At 40.9% G+C, this 9,947-nt stretch overlaps 1 protein-coding gene across 1 annotated transcript in view; it reads left to right on the forward strand.

Moving 5' to 3' along the window:
* Window positions 1–3,464: 3,464 nt before the first annotated feature.
* The window catches only part of b4galt1l (DP-Gal:betaGlcNAc beta 1,4- galactosyltransferase, polypeptide 1, like), a 22,451-nt gene continuing 15,968 nt past the window's right edge, over window positions 3,465–9,947 (forward strand). The window contains exon 1 of the mRNA XM_005924041.3: window positions 3,465–4,292. Within this exon, the coding sequence (XP_005924103.1) occupies window positions 3,989–4,292 (304 nt within the window). The 5' untranslated portion in view covers window positions 3,465–3,988. The remainder of the gene's footprint in view (window positions 4,293–9,947) is intronic.

The raw sequence follows: 9,947 nt of genomic DNA on the forward strand, positions 1-9,947 counted from the left end.
TGCAGCCACAACAACCTGGTGCTGAATGCCCAGAAGACAGCGGAGATTATTGTGGACTTCAGGAAGCACACAGCCCCACCCCCCCTGTGTTCACTGCATCATTCCATGTTTGGAACTGATCACCACCTGCACTCATGTATATATCTATCTACTTAGCACTTTTAATTCTTATTTTTATTTTTATGTCTATTTAAGCGTTATATGACAGTATGTTTGCACTAAGTACCGCAGCAATTTCCTAATGTTGTAAACCTGCTCAACATTTGACAATAAAACCCTTTCTGATTCTGATTCTGTTCAGAATTTTTATGGACAGGATTTCTAGGTGCAGCCCAGTGGCGGAGGGTTTTCACTTCGGTGGCCTCGGAATCTTATCTCTGCTTTTCGCGGATGATGTGGTTCTGTTGGCTTCATCGGGTGAAGGCCTCCAGCTCGCACTAGAACGGTTCGCAGCTGAGTGTGAAGCAGCGGGAATGAGGATCAGCACCTCCAAATCTGAGGCCATGGTTCTCAGCCGGAAAAGGGTGGAGTGCCCACTCCCGGGTCGGGGATGAGTTCCTGCCCCAAGTGGAGGAGTTCAAGTATCTCAGGTTCTTGTTCGCGAGCGATGGGAGAAGGGATCGGGAAATCGACAGATGGATTGGTGCTGCAGCTGCAGTAATGCGGAGGCTGCACCGGTCCGTCGTGGTGAAGAGGGAGCTGAGTGTAAAAGCAAAGCTCGCAATTTACCGGTTGATCTACGTCCCTACCCTCACCTCTGGCCACGAGCTGTGGGTGGTGACCGAAATGAGCTTCCTCCGAAGGGTGGCTGGCCTCTCCCTTAGAGATAGGGTGAGAAGTTCGGCCATCCGGGAGGGGCTCAGAGTAGAGAAGCTGCTCCTCCACATCGAAAGGAGCCAGCGGGCCAGCGGGCATCTGATAAGGATGCCAGGAGGCATCCTTATCAGATGCCCTCAGGAGGTGTTCTGGGCATGTCCCACTGGGAGGAGGCCCCGGGGCAGACCCAGGACACGCTGGAGAGAGTATATCTCTCGGCTGGCCTGGGAACGCCTTGGTGTTCCCCCGGATAAGCTGGAGGAGGTGGCTGGGGAGAGGGAGGTCTGGGCTTCTCTGCTTAGGCTGCTGTCCCCGCGACCCAGCCCCGGATAAAGCGGATGAAGATGGATGGATGGATTGTTGAGCAAATTTCTGCTTTTCTATTCTGGCCCGCAACCAATCCAAAAGGACTGTATTGTTTTACACTGAATTTTTCTGACTCACTGTTACAAAAATACAGTGATTTACCTGTTCTTTAAATCTTAGTGTAATAAAATCATTAACTGGATAAATTTCATTTAAAATGGTTTAAAATGTTGTCTCCAAATTTTGGTTATCTGATCTGATAGAGATAAAAATATCTTATAAAGATATAGTGTCTTTTAACCTGATTAGTATAATTTTTTTAGCATTAAATGTAATATTTTCATTGTGGCGCAGATCAGGATCTTTGAAATCTCTGAGTGCTGCAGATCTTCGCTAAAGTTTGAGAGAGTGGGACTGTTTTATCAACTTTTTATAGATTTTTGGATTAAAGCGAAGACTGAATTTAAAACAAAGTTCTTGACACGGCCAGACACCACCAATATCATTCATTTATATGTGCTATTGCCCAAACGGATATTACTGAGATTGGTGAAAACTTTGTTGTTGTATTTCAACATTTTGACCACATGGAGGCGCAGTAAACATTCGTAAATTACCACAGCCCGTTCAGACTGTAATAATAAACTTCATGTCAACAATTTATTATACTTTTTAAGTTCTTTTGTGTAGTTTATATGATTTATTTTCAGATAATTTACTTGGCTTGTAGTTTTTATTTTGTGCCAATTTTTCAATGTTCAATTAATTAATTTCACTTTATTTTATTTTAGTTTTGTTTGCTTAATCGTCTAAATGCATTAATATTAAATTAATGTAGTCATTGTTTTAAAGGTACGTAACTGATTGTCACTTAAGTAACGACAACTCTGTTGTTTGTTTAACTGAAGCATTGTTTGTTGTTGTTTACCTGTTTATTGGTTGTTTATTAAATTGTTTCTTCTCATTGTTTTATTTTGTCTTAATGTACTTTATTTTTATCTCTTATTTTACTTTGTGTAATTCATTTGATTTAAGTAATTTTATTTTATTTTAGTATGATTTATTTCATTTCATTTCATTTTATGTATTTATTTATTTATTTATTTATTTATTCGTCTTCTTCGTTTAATTTCTTTACAGCCTTTAATCCTTAAGAATAACTAGCTTGACTCAGGGAAGATCAATGATTCATAACGCAAATAAAAGATTTGTGAAGTCTGTAGGCGGTAAGAAGACGTCACTGCTTTGTATAACCGGAAGCCAAGTCTCTTCTTCAAATTCACTACCGTGAACTTCCTCCAGGAAAATCGTTGCGTTTGCCTTCAAAATAAAGGTCTGGCTAGGAGCTAAGAAGAGTTTAGCTAATTTTATTCTCAGGTGTTATCGTCACCCTAGCATATTAGCCTAGGAAAAAAGTAACTGATTATGTGAGTAATTTCATTCAATAATCTGATACATCCTAAATGATTTGGTGCTCTGATAATTTTGACATATTTTTTATGTTTAACAATAATTTCTGATTTGAGTTCTAGTAGTTCTTACATTCGATGTTGTCTCATTAATCATATGACAATTCTTCTGACCTCTACAGTTTGGCCTGGGTCTGCCTCTCCACTGTTAGGATAAGAAGATCTTTTGGAACCTTCACTAAAGCTGTTTTTTGTACTGTGATGAGCTCTGAAACCTGACTGGATCTCTTCAAATAAACCATCTTCAGATAAAAGGAAGCTTGGAGATTGGCCTATAATTAGCTAAGACAGTGGCCTTTAAAAATGATCATGAAAGTACTTGAAGGCATGTGGTACATAGCTGATTAACAGTGACAGATTAAATGGTGAGGTGTTTCTTTTATTATGTTTATCTATATGATTGGAGCAGAACTGGTTGAAATGTTATATTAATCACTATGTGCCTCATTGTGGCATTTTAGGGTACTGTATTGCACAGGTACAAAAGTGTGTTGCCCTTTCATATGTGAACACTCAATATGGTTTCTTGAATTTTTATTTCAATTAACTTTGGCCTTGGGCAGTGAGAGTGAAGGTAAAGGTCAAATGACAAACAAACCGACACTACCTACTCCCTCCCTTGGGGTGGAGTGGGGGGGGGTGTTATATTAAAAAGAGTGTTTGTCAATAAAAGAAAAAAAAACTTATCAATGGATACATCCATGTTTTATATAGAAAAAGACTTCTTGATTGATTAATTCACTGACTGACTGACAGATCAGTGGGATTAATTTATAACATATAATTTATTAGTAAGCATGTAGAGAAACGGCACTCCGGGTGGTTTTGTGTTTTATTGTGAAAGTCTGAAACCGGAGGTGTTCACAATAGTTTCGTCACACTGACAGGTTAGTGTCCTCTGCGGCACGCGAAAGTTTATCCACTCTCTCCGGAACTTCGCAGCTCACCCTCCGAACTGACGTTTGCTGCTCCCGGCTCCGGTACTGACTGACGTGCGGATGTTTCTCTCGAGAACTTTTCAGAACTTTTATGCGGGATTTGTTAACGTTTGTTAGCCAACTTTAAAAGAGCCGTTTAACGGAGACGCATAGTTTCCGAGCCGCGTAGCTGTGAGTTTATTTTAAACCGGAACTGAGGGGCAAATTAATTAATTTACCATCCACCTGAACGTGACGGAGCTCGTTTTTGTTTTTGACGTCTCGGTTATTCGCTTTATTCCCGCGACATTTCGCTCTTATTTTAACCGGATATCACAGGAAACTTGGAAACTTTCCCGACAACTTGCAGGAAAATGGAGTCTGAAAGCAGATAACATTAAGCGACCAGGGGAAACAGACGTTATTTCCGCTTCATCGGCCGGGTTTTAACGAAACACCTCCGGGACTGTGCGAGCCAGGATGCCCGGAGAGTCCTCCGTCAACTTCGGCGTCCTCCACCGGATTTGTAAGCTGGTGGTGCTGCTCTGTTTTCTCCACATCGCCGTCACTGTGGTCTTCTATGTCCGCTCCTACGATTTCCGCCTCGCCTTCGTTCAGAATCAGCAGTCCAGTAATAACATCCCTAAGATCCAGAATAACAACCCGGTGGTGACCTCCGGACTCGAGCCTGCGAAAGACGGGGATAAAGTCTCCGAAGAGGGGGAAGTCTTGGAGCAGCCGGTGAAGAAGCTGGAGAAATGCCCCGAGACGTCCCCCCTGCTGGGTAAGACTAGCCAGAACCCTGGTTCTGAGGTCCACAGTCTGTTTAAAGGTTTAAAACAGCACAAACCTCGGAGATTGACTAGTTTCGGTCCTCACATTTTAATAGGAAACAGGGCAGTATAATTGTGACAGTATTGGTTTCTGTGACTTAATAACCTATTCAAACAGACTTTAGCTTCAACTACCAAAAACAATAAATATGCTTTTCACGACTCACGATCGTTTACTTTTTAACGGCATAAATGCAGATTACTAACAATTAAAACCAAGCATTTGGGGCTTAAATAGTGTACTTGTTCCCTCCCGACACCTCACTGTATTTCTGTAGCAAGATACTGTACTGCTCCTTTAAGTTTCATCACCAAGAACAAATGAGGTCACTTGAGTGTTTGAATTGTTGTTTTAGAAACGGTTTGTGGAGCTGGATTTTTTTAATAACTGCCCGAGGTTGGAAATGCTGCCTTATTGCAGGGGTAAGACATTGTTTAAGATCCATTCATCCATCCTCTTGCGCTTATCCTTTTCAGGTTGACGATGCTTTGACAGCATGAGTCGTGGCAGAAAAAAGCAGCACACTGGACATCGTGTCTTCCTTTCCTGACAAAAACTACAGTTAGGGTAGCTTTATCTACTAAACTTAGTTCATACTGGTTGTTATTATTTATGTATGGCACATCACTCTGCTGTGGAGAAGAGGCGCGAGAACAGTTACTCAAAGAGACGCCTTCACGTGCTCATCTTGTCCCACAAACAGTCCAGACCTCTATGATATTAAATAAATGAAAACGGCACTTGAAGAGTTTAATTCAGAAATGTGGCTGCCTTAAAGCCACATTCCTGTACTCTTTTTGCCTGTTGCACAATCGAGTTACAAATCACTTTCTGTTCCCACTTTATGGCATTAGAGAGCACCTACTTTCAGTGATGCTGGCAGAAATGAAACTTACAGGTTTTAAAAGTATGATCTAAATATGAAGCTCAAGCTTCAGGATCTGCTCCAGTATCAGGATAGGTGAACAGACAAGGCTTTGCAATTTAGCTGAGATCTTTAGACTTGATCAGGTATTTTTCATAGGTTTTACAGCTTTTTATATTGATAAAAGACCCCTCCCTGCAATAGTAATAGATACACAAAGAAAAAAAGGTCACCTTCTGGTATAGAAATTACTCTCCCCCCCCCGCGAGTTCAAGGAAGTCTTCTGTGAATGAACAAAAACTTCATATGTTATATTTACAGGACAGTCTGGACAATGAACCGTCAGCAGTTATATTTTCTGTAATTTTACACATTTTGTTCTATACTTTCACTGATCCATGATGCAAAATAACTTTGAGATCCCTGGACTAGATTAACCAAATATGTTTTGTGGTACATGATATGTTTTGAAGTGTACCTGGAAATAGCTTAAATGACATCTCGGTCCAAAAATACCTCCTGCCTCCTTCTGTCGTGAGGTCAAAGATAGCTCTGAAGTACGACTGATAAGAACTTGTGCTCTGCCTTCATGCTAACAGTTTGTTACCATGAAAAAGTCATTACAAAAAAAAGATCCAGTGCAACTCCATTCTTCCTCCTTATTAAGGCTTCTCATGTCTGCATTACTATGAATTATGGGACAGCATTATCTCCTCTCCTTCCATAAAGGAGAATTCAAATGACTAATCTTGTCAAATTGCATATGTGTATGAATTTCATGGACACATGCTAAATCTAGCAGTGGGAAAGCTTTAATGTTTGTTTTGGGGGTTTTTTAGTAAACCAATTAGACAGAAAATATTAAAATTTTAATCACTCCTCACAGTCTTAAACCTCAAAAATGTGATTAATTTGCTTTAATAATAAGAGTGCATGCACCTTTGCATTCATGTGCTCCTCGGAGAGCCGGAATCTCCCAAGCTGAGAAATCATTCCTATGATAGTATTGTGCTGATTTTAGCCGAAGAGGATTACTGCCAGTTAATACCTCTTCCAACTCATCTTTGTCTGTGAACGGTTACAAATTACAAACTAAATCCCAAAACAACGAAAAGTTTCAACTTTATTACCATTTTCCCATTATTTATTTTTTAGCCAGCTGGAAACAACTTTTTTCGATATCACATGACCGCGCCGTAAGATTGAAATAACCAAAATGAGAGTAATTGTTGTGTGTGTCGTTACTTTTTAAATAGATGAGGTGGAAGAACACGAGGAGCTGCCTCCACGTTAGGTTTCATGAATCTGTGGGGTTGCAGATGGCTCTAGTTTAAACACCAGAATGGGCTTGATTTATGGGGGAGTTTTGTGTGTTCTTGAGTTCATCTGATTGGAGTCCAAACAGCATTCAGGAGATACGACGTACAGCTGCAGCCAGGTGTTCGGTTACTTTTAAACTTCGTAGTTTTGGCTCACATTCAATCTCAGTGTCATCCAGCTGTGATCTAAAGATCTCTAATAAGGTGTTTCCTCTCATGTCTCCTCCTGGTGTGGGGATGCAGTCAGAGGTGCTGGGATGTTCTCCAGATGTGAGATAATGCAAGCCAATCAGAGCCTCTGTACATGCTCCTCCTCTGAGTTTCTGCTGGAGCTCGGGTTTCTGCTAAAGCTGCTCGTCCTCCATGCTTTGTTTGTGAGAAACAGCCGACAGAAGCAGCAGCAGTTTGCAGGCTTACGAGTCTCTCAGGAGGTAGAGTAGAGGAAACCAGATGCTGTCTGTTCACATCTGACCTGAGGTTTCCAGTCCTGAGGCTTCCTTTATAAACACACACATGCAAACACACACACACCTCATGTCAAGGTTGGAATTTATAAGATAAAAAACGCTTACAGAGCCCCTTTAGCGGAAACATTCAGACCAGCTGGCTCTCGAGTGCGTCTCTCCTCCCATAGACACACTCAATCTCCTCCGTGTTGGACTGCAGCTTGGAGTCCTCGTCTTGTTCTGCAACCTCTGTGACTTTGGCATAGCAGCACCCATGAACCAGTTCGCCAGCCTACTGCAGGTTTTAGCTAGAGTGCTGCAACTAAAAGGAGAGAATCCACATTCATGAGGTGCTTTGCATTTTTGGTTGAATGAGTTGTGTCCATTATGAGGTGGACTGTGGTTTTAAAACAAGTCTGTTCCAAATCACAGGTGCAGACAGTGTTATAAAATATTTGTAGTGCAGGTACACTTTTAGTACGAGTTCTGTGTTCTTTCATAAACGTCCTCTCTGCGTGTTTGTCTGGACTTTCAGTTTGATCAGTTTGTGTAAATTTGATCAGGATGTTTGTTATTAGTCTGATGATCTCACCGTTTCCTCAGCTGTGACCTCTCGGACCCCCTCAGACCTCTCAGATCAGCTCTGTCAGCCCACAGACATTCAGCTTCATCGCACTCTTTGGTTTCTGAGTGCGAACTAGTCTGAACCCATCTTGACTTTTAACTACACAGAGAACTTGTGAAAGTGTGGATTTTTAAAATTGTGACCTCATACAGACAGCTTTAGAAAATGTGACAGAAAACATACATTTTTAACTGTATTTTCATAAGCTTTATAGCTTTATCTACCCAATATATGGATGTTCATGCTACACAAAAAAGATTGTTTTTTACAATCTACTATAGACATTTATATATTTATTTATTCATTTATTTTTTGCAGTGTGCAATTAATATTCATTGCACACTGTCCATTTTCTTTCTGTTTGAGCCGGATTAAGTTTGCTCTCCTTGGTTATTAATGAGCAGTGAAAATGATCAATGGTTTGACTCTGTGAACTCTGTCAGACATTGTGTCATATAAAGAGGTTTCACTCTACAACACTTATTTGTTTCTGTAAGACCAAAAGCTCCTATTATCCCAACTAATATTTACTCAAGTATTGGGCAGATTACGTGGAGCCACCTTGTGGCTCCACGTAATCTACGGCCTGACGGGCAGAGGTCTCAGTAATGGGTATGTAGGATCAGTCGATTGGTCAGCTGTGGGGTTATTTAGGTCAAGTGACTTGTGTTTGCTCCAATCTCATAGATGGCAAACTGGCTGAAGTGAACCATCACTATCAAATAGGTTTGAATTTTCACAGTAAAGAAAGACCATTGAAATCCGCTTGTTAAGTGGATATGATTTGCCATTCGCTCTTTCTGGGTCCAAGCGCTCCTTCGGGTTTCAGAATCAAACAAGCACTTAAAAACAGTCCAAATTCTTCTAGCTCCAGTAAAATGATCTGTGCAAGTCTGCTTTTTAAAGACTGCCCTTAAATCTCCTCAAAGACCAGCTTGAATGATCCAGGAGCAAAGTGACATTATCCAGCAGTTTGTATCCATTGGCAGGAAACTTCTCAACTTTTAATTCAACTGAAGACCTACAAGCAGTCCTTTAAAAGCACAAACTGTGATTAGCTAGGAGTGTTGGTAAGTCCAGCATGCTACGGAGGATTGAAAACGTTATGAAGGAGACTCACAACTGTAAATACGGACTCTACACTGTAAAAGTGAGTTATTTAGCAATAAAGTCTTTGAAACTTATGACATGCTTATGATTGTTGTTCACTGTATCATAGGGAGAAAATTGAGCCATTGCCCAAACTTTTGTATATGACTGTAAATACTCAGCTCAAGATTAACCCCCCCTTTATAAAAAAACAAACAAAACTCCATTAGGATATCTCAAAACTCCTGAAATATGATTGCACGCTGCTCTATTTAACAAATCAAATCTCACACAGGCGTACATCTTTTAATAGCTGACCTTAAATCTTTATCCAGAGGGATGACCAACTGAAAGCAGCTTGAAGTGGCTTAAAGATGAACATATTAACATGTGAAACTGCTGAAACCATGAGTGGAAGGCTAAACAGTGAAGGATGTGGTAAAATGGTTCCAGCTGTGCTCCTGCTTCCTCTGTTAGGGAGTCCTGTTTGGTTTCTGTTGACACGTCATCACACGGTGAGAACTTGTACTCTGGACTTGCAGAGGAGCAGAACATTTTATCTGACATGAGTAGGACTCTGTTCTAGCTGTAGTTTTCTTGGCACTGGTCTAGCATGATGTCACTGTTACAGAGATGTCCGTAACGCGCGGGCAGACATGTTTCCGTGTTCAGGAAAATGACGTGAATATACAGGCTGTATAAAAGTTGTTGACCTGAGATCAGCGTCTAACTGCTCTCTGGATGAAGAGCGCAAATCTTTGTGTGTTAATGAGCTGTTTGGACTTCTGGACTCTTTCTGCAGCAGCATATTTCTCTGATTACACACTGAGAACTGCAGAAGGTTGGAAAATGTTCTGCAGGACGAAAACAGTTTTCTGTCCTGCTGTTTGTGCTCACATCATTTCAGTCAGAATAAACCAGAACAGACTGGAAGAACACGCTGCAGGCGTACACAAACACATTTAACCTGTCCTGACGATTATGTGACCAGACTCTTCACAGCAGTTTTCCTCAGATACATTTTACTTCGTCTCTCAGGGGCCGCTCTTTTCATTCAATCAGATATAATGCTTATAACACATCAGAGTTTAATGGGAGGCGGTGCTGGTTATCTTGGTGATATGTTTGGCATGAAAGGACTCCGCATCGTTTGATGGGAATGAAATTTATCACTCACAGAGGGATGAACCCTGAAAATCAAGGTGTGACTGGCTAGTCCAGTTTGCCCAAATTTCATTGTAGCAACTCAAAAGCGGTTCTC

The sequence above is a fragment of the Haplochromis burtoni genome, unplaced genomic scaffold, assembly GCF_018398535.1.
Source record: "Haplochromis burtoni strain Fernald_Lab_line unplaced genomic scaffold, NCSU_Asbu1 Contig_73, whole genome shotgun sequence".
NCBI classification, from domain to species: domain Eukaryota; kingdom Metazoa; phylum Chordata; class Actinopteri; order Cichliformes; family Cichlidae; genus Haplochromis; species Haplochromis burtoni.